We start from the raw sequence: 13,545 nt of genomic DNA, 5'->3' as shown, positions 1-13,545 counted from the left end.
GAACTTTTGCAGATACGACTGAAACCGTCTTCGTATGGACAGGGCCTAAAACGTTGTTCTTAATGTTATGTGTGGATCACTGCTGATTGAAAAGGCATGTGTCTGTGTGAAGTCTTCTGTTCGGGGCTAGATTTTCTAAAACCTGAAAACAAACAGAGATGAAATGTGGGGGTCTAGTTTCAGACCATTACAATACGCTGAAAGTTTCTTTGTAATTATAGCACAACAATTCCAAAAAGTTAGTGCTTACTCCAGTGTTGAGCATCAATCCAACAATACAATAACAGCAGTTATTATTAACAATATGTAGTTTCCATTTACTGAAGCAACTTTCTGTTCTGCATTGTCTGTGTGCAGGACGGGACCTTGTTTGACGGGCGGCCCATCGAGTCGTTGTCTCTGATTGATGCTGTGATGCCAGATGTTGTCCAGACCAGGCAGCAAGCTTACAGGGACAAGCTGGCCCAACAGCAGCAGGCGGCAGCAGGCAGTGGCAGTGGCACCGGGCCCCAGGGCGGCACCAAGAACGGAGAGGGCACCGCCAACGGTGAAGAGAATGGATCACACACCTTAGCCAGTAAGCACACCAGTGGTTACAACGTTCAAGCACAACATTGGAGTCCGCTCCTTTACAACCAGCTGTGTTTACATGTAGAAAAAAGGTTGGCAACATGTGGAAATGTTTAAAGGTCTTTTGCAGGATGTTATTCTTGTTTTTTTTTTTTTTTTTTCTTGTAGTAAACTGGTATTTAGTGGTGTTTCCTCTGTAATTTAAATACAGCTGTGGTGCTTTAGGCAGTAATTCTAGTTTTGTCTCATATCTGCTTAATGTTTAATGAAGATTTTATGTTCATATGTTAATAAATGTTCTTAACTTATGCTTTCTATTCTAAATCATCTGAACTAACCTTAGTTTAGTTAGAAATTAAAGCATTAAAACTGAATTCCAGTGATAACATGTTTGCAGCAGTGGTAATTTCCTTCCTGCGGCCATGCACCACTGCTGAATGAATCCAGAGGTAACAGTGTTTTGAATTCGTGCTTTTATCACACTTCTCTAAAAAAAAATAGCAGATAGGATTTCATAGCACCTCTCAGTTGTCGAAATGGTTTTTCATTGTGCTCGGCTTGGCTTTGCAGATCCGTCCAAGTGAAAAAATGTTTAAAAGAATCTGTAGATTAAAAGTAGAAAAACTACTTTATTGTTCCTTGTGGCCAAAACCTGTGCCTCCTAATCCTCAGAAACAGTGGGACAGGGCTTCATAAATTCTGCTTTTTGCTTCCTCCTGCAGATCACCACTCAGAGATGATGGAGGTGGACAGAGATGTAGAGATTCCCCAGAGTAAAGCCATGGTCCTGCGGGGCCACGAATCAGAAGTTTTCATCTGTGCCTGGAACCCAGTGAACGACCTACTCGCCTCCGGGTCAGTATCTTCACTGCTTATTTGTTCCCACAGTTTTCATGACATAGCAGGATTTATTTTAAGTCTCCCCGGCTTTGTCGTTGGCCATGAGTTGTTCAGGATAAAGTGACTTTCGTTGCTTATGGAACACCAGATCTTTGTTTACAATTGGTCACCTGGGACATTAATTGAATATTTCTCTTTTAAGATATAAATTGGTCTTGTTTTGTACAATTTTGGAATGTGACACGAGTAAGTTTGTAGGGCTTATGTGCAGGGTAGTTTTTGACTGTTATCATTGCAGTACTTCGATGCTGGATAGAAATAAAACAGCAAATGCGCTCCCTGAAGAAGTAAACACTATGTCCTGAAAGGATTGTTTACATTTTCTTAACTGTACACAGTGACGTCAGTAAACAGCCGACCCATGATGCAGTGCTATCTGTAGAATTAAATATCTATTTTGGTGCTCTGCCTAATCAGAATTCATATTTGTAAAATGTGACCCAGTCCCTATTTTGCGAATCATAAACCTGTTTCTAGGAACAAAAACACTTCCTTAAATCAGTTTACTCTGGTATCTCTTCCCTCCACAGAGTTAGATAAATATCATAAGCATTTTTGTGCAGCGCCCAGCTATAGAAACAGACAAACTATGCTCTTAAGTCTTTTAACAACATGGAAAAATCCTGTTTCTAAATGACAGTTATTAAATCTTTGTCACAGTCTTCATTTTTCTTTGTGCAGTGTAGTCGGTGTATACTAAAGAAAAAAGCTTTCTTCATATTACTAATGTGGAGCCAGAGATGTGGTTGATTTTTCCAGTAACAACTCGTGACTAATGCCGTATTGCATAGTAGACTAGAACAGAACAGATAGAGTTAACCCTGTTCATGTGGGTCAGTTGCCTTCATCAGGGCAGCATGAGGCGATGGCTGCTGTTCACTGCAGTTTAAAATAAATCTTTTATGTTAGTTTGATGATTTCACATCAGATTCTTTTGTGGATCTATTTTCTTGATCTTTAAGAACTGTCTGTTTTGGCTTTAGTGAACCACATAAATGGCCTCTAGAATAGGGTTAGTGCTATTAATATTAGTATTATTATTACTCTCTTAGAATTTTCGGGATAAAATAACCTAAATACACAACTTTGTTATTCCCCATGTCCAACAAATCAGGTCACTGAGTCAGCTCTCCCCCTCAGTTGGTGCAGTATGTTTACGCCTCCAGTCATACGTCTTAGCATGTTTGTCAGCATAACTCAGAATGCATGTGATTGCACCAGCCTTCTCTGAAAGCTTACTTTAAGTTGGATTAAACACCACCAGATGCCTGGGACTATAGTATTCTCTTACACTGAAATCACTGAATTTCTTGCACTTATTATAAGTTATTCCGTTTTGTGCTTTCAGTGTTAGGCCTCCTCATTGAGTTGTTATTAGTACATATTAATCATAGTTCTGTTTCAATCCATTTCATTTTTTAAAATTTTATTTACGCCTGAGTGACTAATGAGAAGTTATTTAATGCTACCAGCAGCCATTTTCACACTGTATTCAGTACTCGTTCTATGAGTCAACAATGATGTTCTGCTCAGTTTGAGATAGTATGTGTGTATGTGTGTGTGTGCTGACTCTGGCAGGTCTGGGGATTCGACAGCACGGATCTGGAACCTGAGTGAGAACAGCACAGGCGGGTCCACTCAGCTGGTTCTGAGGCACTGCATACGGGAAGGGGGCCAGGACGTACCCAGCAACAAAGACGTCACCTCACTAGACTGGAATGTGAGTCTGCGTGTACTTAAATAGTGTAATGTTGTGCGTCTGTTCCACTGAGTGCAGTTTTTAGTAATCTAATCTAGCAATGTGTGTATGTGTGCATGCCTGCTAAGTCTGCGTCTGCTGAAGGCATTCCTTCTAACCAGATACAAGGGGCAGAGTCTCTCCCGAGGGGGAGCCTTTAATGCTGCTCAGCTGAAAGCTATCTTTTAATGTTGTATGAATGGATTCACAACAGCAATTCGACACATTTTTTTCAGACATGAAGAATCCATTCAGAATCCACTGTCAAGCTTAATTAAGAAAGTGCAAAATTCCTTATAATCTGATGAGTGTTTTCTTTATTTTTCAGAGCGAGGGCACGTTACTAGCAACAGGCTCATATGATGGCTTTGCTAGAATATGGACAAAAGACGGTAAGCCTCTTCTCTTGTGCTATATCATGGCTTTGCAGAGTTGAATAGATGCTGATAAGAGTTTTCTCTCTTTGTAAACTGTTTTGTTTTTTTGTTTTCAGGAAACCTGGCCAGTACTTTAGGGCAGCACAAAGGACCTATATTTGCACTCAAGTGGAATAAGAAAGGAAACTTCATTCTCAGTGCTGGTGTAGACAAGGTAAAGCCCGTCTGATTTTAGCTTTATTTTCCACAGATGCATCCATTGATTGTCTAGCGACTAGAATAGGGCGGTGTGCAGTTTGATCAGCGACCTCAGAGTTATCCACTTCTGTCCCAGGCAAATTTACACACGGCCACATGATGGGTCACATCAAGTGAATTGAGACAGCCGCGTCACAGCCACACACGATACACTGTGCTCAGGGTGGAAGTGGACTTGCCAAATTATTAGAAGTGACTTGCCAAGTGAATTGAATGTCAAACATCTTTGCAGCAGTGGTGCCAGGCTGATAAATTGAGTCATGAATTACTGCTCATCTGTTATTGCTGTTAGATAACGTAGAATATATTGCAATTAATTACCAGTTTGATTTTTAATTGTACCAAAAAGGCTGTGCTGTAACCCAGTGGCCTATGATTTGAGATTAGAGTTTAGAATTGAATGGATTTATAGAAGTTTGGTTTGTTGAAAATATAACTATGTTCTATTTTTTCAGATAGCCACTTCAGCAGTACATGATCACTCTTATCAGTTTACAACAATAGATTGTCTGTTCATCATAAAAGTTCTTACTTATTGATGTTAGGCTATACTCCAGAGGACCTCATGGTGATTATATAAGTATGTGCTAATGTGCATTAAAAGGCTTTTGTCTATGACTTATTTGATAATATTTGAGTTCACCTAAAAACACGATTAGTAATACATGGGCCTGCAGTTAGACATGTTTGTGCAGAGATTACAAACTGGCCTTAGTGTGTACATACATGTCAGTGGATACACATGTCATGGAAAAACAAGGAAGATAGGTACATCTTCATCCCACATCAGCCAGATAAGTTCACTTCCTCTCAATTCATAATAGTAATACTTTAACAGACATTGTTCACTATTGCCATCTAGTGTACAGAAGTAGAATTACATGTGCAGTGCGATAATCTTTATAAATATTAATGCCTCAGGTGTATAAAAAGAGCCTTTTATGTCTATGTTGATATGTTAGTTTCCTTATGTGTCTCTCCACACATGTGCATGGACACTATTCAGGTCAGCCGAGTGTAATATTTTAGATGAAAAAAAATGTTCTCTATTTTGTATTTGATGTTTTGATGACCTCATGTAAGTGTTTGTTTCCACATATAAATAATAATAATTTTCTATTTCAACAGACAACAATTATTTGGGACGCACACACGGGAGAGGCAAAGCAGCAGTTTCCCTTCCACTCAGGTGAGTGACAGAAGTCAGCTGCATTGTTCCACATGACGTTTCATACAAGAGTCTTTCTGTTTTTAGACAGATGTTTCCTACAGCTGAACAGCAGTGAGACCATGACACCATAGTGATAACAAATGCCCACTTTTTCTGTCATCAAGTTCTTTTTTTGCTTTTTGGCTGATGTCTTTCTACCACATTGAGCCTCGCATATCTCTTTGTGTTTGACACAATAGCTCTGATTTTGATATGGCTGGGTTTTCAGAGAGGGTGTAGAAGACATTTAAAATGGAAGATGAAGGGAATCCTAATGCTGTATTGTTATAGACCATCTTTACATAGAATGACTCACATCTGCCACTTGCACAGAAGAGTAACTCCTATCTAACACTGTCAGTTATAATAGTTGTAACATTATGCATATCAGTTGCATTTGAAGACACAAGTCAAATGTGATGTAGCAAATGTAGATGGCTTCAGTTTCTGTTTTTTTTCTGCTCCAGCAGCTCTAAATTCTGTGTCTGTCCCATGTGTTTCTTCACAGCACCTGCCCTGGACGTCGACTGGCAGAGCAACAACACGTTTGCCTCCTGTAGCACAGACATGTGCATCCACGTGTGTAAACTGGGTCAGGACAGACCTGTCAAGACCTTCCAGGGACATACGGTAAGACACGAGTCCAGCAGAGTCCTGAGGAGTCATACCTCAGCCAAATGGGCCACTGTGCTGAAAGCATTTAGGATGGTTCATATGTAAGCTGACACCGCTGCACTGTTGGCCAAGGTTATTGTCAGTAATGCACACTAGGGGGCAACAAATCATTTCATCAACTGAAATAATAGAAATGAGACTTTCCAAAGACGGTTAAAAATGTCTTGTGTGTTTTTTAAAAGCTAAATTGATTTTAGAAAATACCTTACAGATGTCTATCTGTGTTACTTAGATCTACTCCAGTTCGTGTGTATCTGTGTGGAAAATAAAGAGTTTAGAGAAGAGTGGTGTCACACCCCAGTTCACACATGCCTGTTGCTGCTTTGTGTAGTTAATCTGCACCTCAGACATTAAATAAAGGTCATATAGGTGCATTAGTCAATGTATTTCCAGCAGTGATGATCAGCCTGGACATATGTACCGCTGTTGTGGAGAGAGCTAGATAATATAAAAAATACACTTCAGCAACACAAACCTACACTTCTGCAGTTTGTAGCTTAACTTGTCAGTAATGCTCAACTTCATGACAGACTGAAGCGCCCTCATCAGCTGACAATGGTATGCCTGAGCATTTTTACTGCTTTATAGTTCCAATGGGTTCTAGTAAGTACACTAGAAATATTTTTTTAAAGTGAAGGTCCTGTGGACAAGAATAGAATGAAATTATCTTTTTTAGAAAATATGTGCTACAGTTATCCCACTCTAACAACTAATATAACCTTGTTTTGGGTGTGATTTAAGGCTCCTAACAACTTCAAATTTATTGGTGTCTTTACTCATGTGTACACATTTCTCCTATTGGTCACATTTTTCTCTTGTTTTTAACCCTCTATAGAATGAGGTGAATGCCATCAAGTGGGACCCCACTGGCAGCCTACTGGCGTCCTGCTCGGACGACATGACACTGAAGGTCAGTAAACATAACAGTCACAACCATTAATCTCCATCACATCTGTATCAAAACTGACAGCTTTTGTTTTTTTGACCTAGATCTGGAATATGAAGCAGGATTCGTGCGTCCATGATCTCCAAGCCCACAGTAAAGAAATCTACACAATCAAGTGGAGCCCCACAGGCTCCGGGACCAACAACCCCAGCGCCAACCTCATGCTGGCCAGGTAAGACCACAGTAAAATCATCTTTGTGTCCCATTCTGTCATTTTACTTCTTGCGCTGTTGGGCAACTCAGTACAGACACCTTAAAGCAGCCCATGGCCTGTGTTTACCAGTCTTCTGTTACTACATTGATTGTACTCTTATTCTGTACTGTAATGACCTCTTCACTGAATAAAGATTTGTGCTTTTAGAAAATAATTCTATTTATCCTTACATGCCTTGTCTTTCTTGCACTGATTTAAACCACTTCACATTTATTTGCCACAGCGTAATAAATAAACCTAATTCTGAAGCTGTGGAGCTTTTTTTAGTCTTTACTCTTCTTAATTCAGATTATGGTTTATTTTCCCACTTAATGTGATTCATTTAGGCAGGTGTGAACACTGTTAACAGACTTGGGTACAAACCAGCACACTGACACTTTGGCCTTAAAAACTTTTTAGTCAATTTCTTTCCCAAACCAGAGTGTTTCATTTGTGGTGAGAGTGTGAGCTGACCTTAATACAACCCAACTACCACATGTAGTCTGTAGCTTATTAGCAGCAGCTTGGCATTTCATGTGAATTTATTATTTTGTAGAGATTTGCACTAGTCTTTCCTTCCTTTATTCATTCATTCATTTATGTTTTTATGCCACTTTTTCACTGAGTGAGAGCAGGTATTACCAGTTGCTGTCAGGTACTATTTCTAGTACCATCTTTATCAAGGTTCCAGGCGAGTCAAAGTGATACTAAACATGGCGTAGAATTATTTGGAATTGTCACTACATCAATATGTATGTGTGACATCATATCGCAATATGGGACACTAAGTGAAGTTAGAGGAGAATCTATTAGAAAGTCAGAGCAGATTTTCACGTAGGCTTTAAGAACTGTATTCTTACCTGAAAAAATGTTATAATGTTTTATTTGTAGATTATAATTTACAGTTTTATGTTTTTTCCTCCATTCTTGCCTCACTCATACCTGCAATTGCACTGACGATCAGATCAAAATAGTGAACTCTTGATATGATGATGACTTAGAGTACACCATACCTGTTGTGGAAACGCAGTGTGCTGGTCCTGAAGTTGAGGCAAGTTGGCAACAATGCATTAAAAACTGAGCCAAAGTGAAAATGTTCTAAACTAATTTGGACCAAAGCCAACAGTTTCCCCAGTAGATATGAAAACTGCTGTAATTATTAACTTATACTCACTGTTTATGAGTCCCCTCATGACCATCCTGAGTAATTTGAGATGTACATCCAAAACCGTCCGCGTTAACAGAGACCAGGTTTACCACCCGAGCAGGTCTGACTTCTAATATACTTGTGCTGATTTAACTCACTCGTGGCCCCTTTTCTCATCCCACTCTGCAGTGCATCATTTGACTCTACAGTACGTCTGTGGGATGTGGAGCGAGGGGTTTGCATTCACACGCTGACCCGCCACCAGGAGCCAGTCTACAGCGTGGCCTTCAGCCCTGACGGCAGACACCTGGCCAGCGGCTCCTTCGACAAGTGTGTCCACATCTGGAACACTCAGGTCTGGCATTATGATGAACCTAATTAAAAAGGGTTTACAATGATCAGTAATCAGATGCAACAGTAAGAACAAGCAATTTAAATGCAACTAAACACTTATGTGGCTAAAATGAAAGAAGTGTTATGAATTGGGGGGGGGCTTATTTCAGGAAAATTTTCAGATTCAACTTTAGCCCAGATTTTCTAATGCTCCCATGTCTTGGGAATACAAAAATGTGAAAAAATTTCAAATCAAGCTCAACGCCCCCACCCCAAAAATTACTTTTTCAACCCTGAAAATGTGGGGGTTTTGGCAACTTTCAAACCTTCTTCACTTTTGATAAAGTACAGTGTGTCAATCTGCTCATGCCGGGCCCTTAACTGTTTTTGTGTGAGACATGTCGTGTCTTCAGAGTGCTTTGCACTACGAAAGGTGTTGTGTCAAGGTCCAATTCTCGGTCAAAGGTCACCCAAATGGTCCAAATGCATATTTTATGGAATTCAGCTGTTCATGTGGGTTCTTTCAAATGTTGGGCTCAGGTTCACTCCTCATAACACATCTATTGACCACAAACAACTTCCATTCAATAAAACACATTAAACACAACTATTTACACAATGTATTCTCCATATAGACGTGTCAAAAAGAACAAATGGTAGTTTCACATGACTTTGACATTTACATGAATATGTCCTGTTGCGGGCGACACAGTGGTGTAACATCATGACCTTGACATTAGACTTTTCATAGTACAAAGTACTCTTACAATACAATATCTGTACTTACAAGATCATTAAATGGCCCATCATGAACATATTTATACATTGCACTGGACAAAAGAGTGGAGAAGCTGGGAAAGTTGTGATTTTCAGAGTTAAAAAAGTAATTTTCGGTTAGGGGGGTGGTTTTGGACGAAAATTTCAAAAAAATTACACAGGAGTGTTTAGAACATCTTGTTGCATCAGAAAATCAGGGCTAATGTGGTATTTGATATTAAGCGCCCTCTCTATTATGAATGCAATCACTAATGGACCCTCTTGTTTTTTATTGTGTTTTAGACGGGGGCTTTAGTCCACAGCTACCGGGGGACAGGAGGGATCTTTGAGGTGTGCTGGAACGCCACGGGGGACAAAGTAGGAGCCAGTGCGTCAGACGGATCTGTGAGTTTTCCTCTCCGTCGCACTCTTCCTATACACTGCTGAGCGTAGGTTCCTCCTCACATGCCCTGAAGCCTCTGTCAGCGCTCACACACAAGCCTAAAACCAGGGATGTTTGTGTGAACCAGCTAATCCAGAAACAATAAGTTTAGTTTACCAACCTTTTCACTGCAACAGGGTTTTTCCGGTTGCCCTGACTTGGCAGGCTGCCTCCTCCAGCTCCTGACAAAACTCTTCAACATACAATTTTCTAACCGTTGCTGCACTTATGAATTCTATGATTTGTAACTGAAGTGGTGGAGCTGTATTGTAATCATCACAGTTCACAGGGAAAGGGCTGCCAACTACTTCTGTTGACTAAAAAGAAATATGACTTTACCGCTATGGGCTTTTATAGTGTCTTGTAGGAGGATAACAGAATGGTTCACTATACTGATTATAGTTTTGCCAAGACCTCCAATATATGATGCAGTCTATCTAAAAAGTATCTGGAAACCTGCAAACAGGTTTGTCTAACTTTTGCTAGATACACTTTTCTCATATAACAAAGTATATACAGTAGTTAGTATCATCCCCCTTTGACATGATAATTATTTTCTTCATTGCCGGAAAAATGTGGTTAGATTTTAGAAGACAGCCCATCAGGGTAAATACAGAGATGGTTGTTCTGAGTGTTGGAGACAGTGTGGATCACAGGAGGCCAGTCATTAGCATGTGTTCTGGGACTGAACCAACATGCACCAATATTGGAGGGATATTCATGGGACTTTAATATCGGTCTTCATGGTTCATGTTACTTATAACTTTGTAAATCTATATCTTGGTGATGTCTCAGTACTAGAACGGAGGGAGGATACAAAATTATTACAGGGTTAACCCTAACCCATTTAGCTGCCAGCAAGAAATCTATCACAAGAAGGTGGCTAAAGCCAACTCCACCAACATTAGCAGACTGGTACCAGACCATCTGCAAATGTTCAGAATGGAAAAATGGACTTACTCTATCAGAATCCAGAGGGATAACTTTTACCATATTTGGGACAAATGGTTTAAGTTTGTATCCTCTAGCCACCCAGAATTGGTCTCACTCCTCTAAGAATTTCTTCTTTCTAATCTCCCTGTCTTTATTCTTTGTGAATGTTTTACTTTTGCAGAAACAGGTGGAATGTTTAAAGAACCCAGAGGTATTGAAAGCTGTGATTGTCTTTTTTTAAGTGAGAAATACCAAAACTGTGCGCACTCAGTTCATATGTTTTTTGTTTTGTTTTGTTTGACACTGTTGTATGTATAAAGTAAGAAATACAAAAAGGACTCTAATAGATATCATATGTATGAATGTCAGTGCTGAGATATCTTGTTCCTTTTCCAATAAAAACAAAATTAAAAAAAAGACAATTATTTCCTTCAGTTATATTTTTATTCAAAGTCCTGGCGTACTTTCCTCGAGCCAGTCGAAGGTCTGGATCACATGATCAGGATAGTCACTCATCATTGTGAACAGCTCATCAAAGGTTTCAGTTTCTAAATTTTGTACGACTTGGCTCTAAAAACAGTTCAGTGGTCTACAGTAACCTATGTTCTCATAGGAGCTGCAGTCACTGTGGAATCCTAAACAGGGACTTAGTGGAACAGCTGCTCCTGCAGTGCCTGTAGCCAACACTAGATGAGGCCATTAGTTCATTACATGAGTTAAAACTACAGTGGATTTGTTCAAGATGGGACAGAAATCTTCACAGCAGACACTGAGGTTAAACTTTAATACCAAAATACATGAACTGAAACCTAATTAGCCTAATATTTGTCACAAAATTAATGTTGTTGTAATTGTTAGCTTGTATTTCTGAGGGAAGACTTCAGTCCATAATGAAAACTGTAGACTGTGGTTTAACAAAACAAAAAGGTAGTTTTTCTCCCATTCTTCCATAATACATTTTACAAACCACATTACATTCATAACATATAGGAAGTAATTTCAGCTTCACCTGCGAGGCTACTTCCTCTCACACAAACAGTGATTCTAGGTTAGGTGTTTGAATAGGGTTAGTCTGTTAATCACCTGTACATTGACATGTTTTGGCTGCATGACTCTACTGCCTTCATGATGCACTCTAATGTTGTTGATGTACAAATTGCAGATAAAAAACACAATATGTGAGTATGAGTTGAACTGTATATTTAAGGAGTCCACATGCATTCCAATCTGTTTCTGTGGTGAAACAAACTAAAATCTTCAAATCCTGATGAAAATAAATTCTCTTTCCTACCTGTGCCTCCTAAAACCCCCCTGCCTCTTCTTGTTTTGCAGGTTTGTGTATTAGACCTGAGGAAATGACACTCGTCTGGGGGAGCCATGGACCGACTACGAATGTGTACATAGCCAAAATGACTGACTGCCCCTGCCTGTCCGCCACACTGCTGTAGTCCCATCAGATGCCATGGCCTGCCATTTTAGCCAAATGGAGCGCTCCCCCCTTGTGTACACTAAAGAAAGGACCACCTCCACCCACACTTGGAATGCACATGCGTCAGAAAAACAGGTCTGTCCAGACTTTACGTTTTCTGTCACAGACCTGCAAGAAGAAGAAAGCATTTCCTCGTACCCATCGGACCCACCACATTCAAACCAAAACCCCAGGATTCATCTCGCTCTCCTCTTTTTATCCTTTGTACCAGAATTATAATGATTTTTGTTCTCTGTTGCTGTGTGCATATTGCATATGTCAGCATTTGGTGTCCTGTGGACATTGTTGTTTTAAATTTGGATTTTTCTGATCTCTGTAGGTTTTATATTTACATGTGGGCTGGGAGAGAAGAGCAGAGGGGAGGGGGTGAGAGATGTCTGTCTTTTCCATTGGCTGTTCATTGGGAGATCCATACATTCACGTCCTTAAAGGAATAAAAAAAAATGCAGATGTACAGAATAGCTCAGAGGATGAAATGGTTTTTAATTTTGACAAATCTATTTTTATCCAGTTGGTTCTCTCCATTTTTGCCATTTTTTAACAAAGTATAAAGCAGTTAATCAAAGGTTAAACTTGTCCTATCTGTGCAACTTTTTATCTTCTCCAACCTCAAATGGTTTTCAGGTGTTCACAACTCATCAGGTTAACATAGAGCTCTAAAGAATTCAAAACCTTTAGACTGAGAGGTAATCTCTGTAGCTGTTAAACACCGTGTCAGTCTCCTGTTCTGACCAGGTGGTGTGCTGGGCTCAGGGTTCAGAAGAGGCAGAAAGACAGCGACGCTAATGTGCAGTAAGCTTCAGGTTCCCGCCCCTGCTCGTCAGCTCGTCTGGACCTTCGTCTCAAACTCAAATAGACGACTATGCTTTTGTCATTACCGAGGTTTTTCGCGGCGGAGACGTTGCTTGCTTTTCGGCATCGGTGCATCTTCGGGATCTGCAGTCAAAGAGCAAATGGGCGTCAGTAGGCGCCATATTGGAAACAGGCCCATAACTGCTTGCATCTATTTGACATAAACATTAATAGTCATAATTTTGTTTATTTCCTCAATTAATGGCTGGTTGTTAACCAATGCTGAATGATAATCAGACTAAGCTGCTCTAATTGTGTCCTGTTTCCTTGCTTGGTCATTAAACATCACAAATAATTAGTTTCTGTGCAGACACAGGGTCTGCCATCCTAAACACACCATCAGCTGTTAAGACTTGTGTTTTAGAAAGTATGTTCATATGGGAGTAAATTGCAGCTATAAATGTGTTTTATTATAATTCTAATGCCACCTGCATTACATTTTATATCAAGAAAATATTTAAAGGATAATCTGTGGCTTTACATCCAGTTCCTGCCAGAGTTTATTTTACAGTAATGAATCACTGCACATAATTAGACTTATTACATGGAATAAATGTCAAAAATGTTGATTAAATGATTTGAATAATTTGTAAAATGCTATGACTAGAATTAATCCATACCAAAGCAAAGGCAAAGGTTATTACATTTATTATTTATGGTTTGGTTTAGAGTTGGGAAAAATACTAAGGATTATTTTAATACCCAAAGTAGGAGATGGAATGAAAA

General features: G+C 39.6%; 1 protein-coding gene across 5 annotated transcripts in view; it reads left to right on the top strand.

Annotated features, from left to right (window-relative positions):
- tbl1xr1b (TBL1X/Y related 1b) overlaps window positions 1-13,545 on the top strand; it is a 21,615-nt gene extending 8,070 nt beyond the window's left edge. For 4 of the 5 annotated variants that reach the window (XM_030160048.1, XM_030160049.1, XM_030160046.1 and 1 more), the window contains 12 exons: window positions 358-577; window positions 1,293-1,425; window positions 3,049-3,190; window positions 3,537-3,600; window positions 3,702-3,799; window positions 4,972-5,032; window positions 5,562-5,683; window positions 6,564-6,638; window positions 6,719-6,846; window positions 8,204-8,369; window positions 9,407-9,508; window positions 11,811-13,545. In XM_030160048.1, coding sequence (XP_030015908.1) covers window positions 358-577; window positions 1,293-1,425; window positions 3,049-3,190; window positions 3,537-3,600; window positions 3,702-3,799; window positions 4,972-5,032; window positions 5,562-5,683; window positions 6,564-6,638; window positions 6,719-6,846; window positions 8,204-8,369; window positions 9,407-9,508; window positions 11,811-11,837 — 1,338 coding nt within the window. In that variant the 3' untranslated portion in view covers window positions 11,838-13,545. Of the gene's footprint in view, window positions 1-357; window positions 578-1,292; window positions 1,426-3,048; window positions 3,191-3,536; window positions 3,601-3,701; window positions 3,800-4,971; window positions 5,033-5,561; window positions 5,684-6,563; window positions 6,639-6,718; window positions 6,847-8,203; window positions 8,432-9,406; window positions 9,509-11,810 lie in introns of those variants that run through there. The other variant, XM_030160050.1, reaches the window with a different exon arrangement.

This window comes from Sphaeramia orbicularis, chromosome 17 (genome assembly GCF_902148855.1).
Source record: "Sphaeramia orbicularis chromosome 17, fSphaOr1.1, whole genome shotgun sequence".
Classification (NCBI taxonomy): Eukaryota; Metazoa; Chordata; class Actinopteri; order Kurtiformes; family Apogonidae; genus Sphaeramia; species Sphaeramia orbicularis.
Note: the sequence above shows the minus strand (reverse complement) of the source record. Positions and strands in the feature narration are given on the sequence as shown.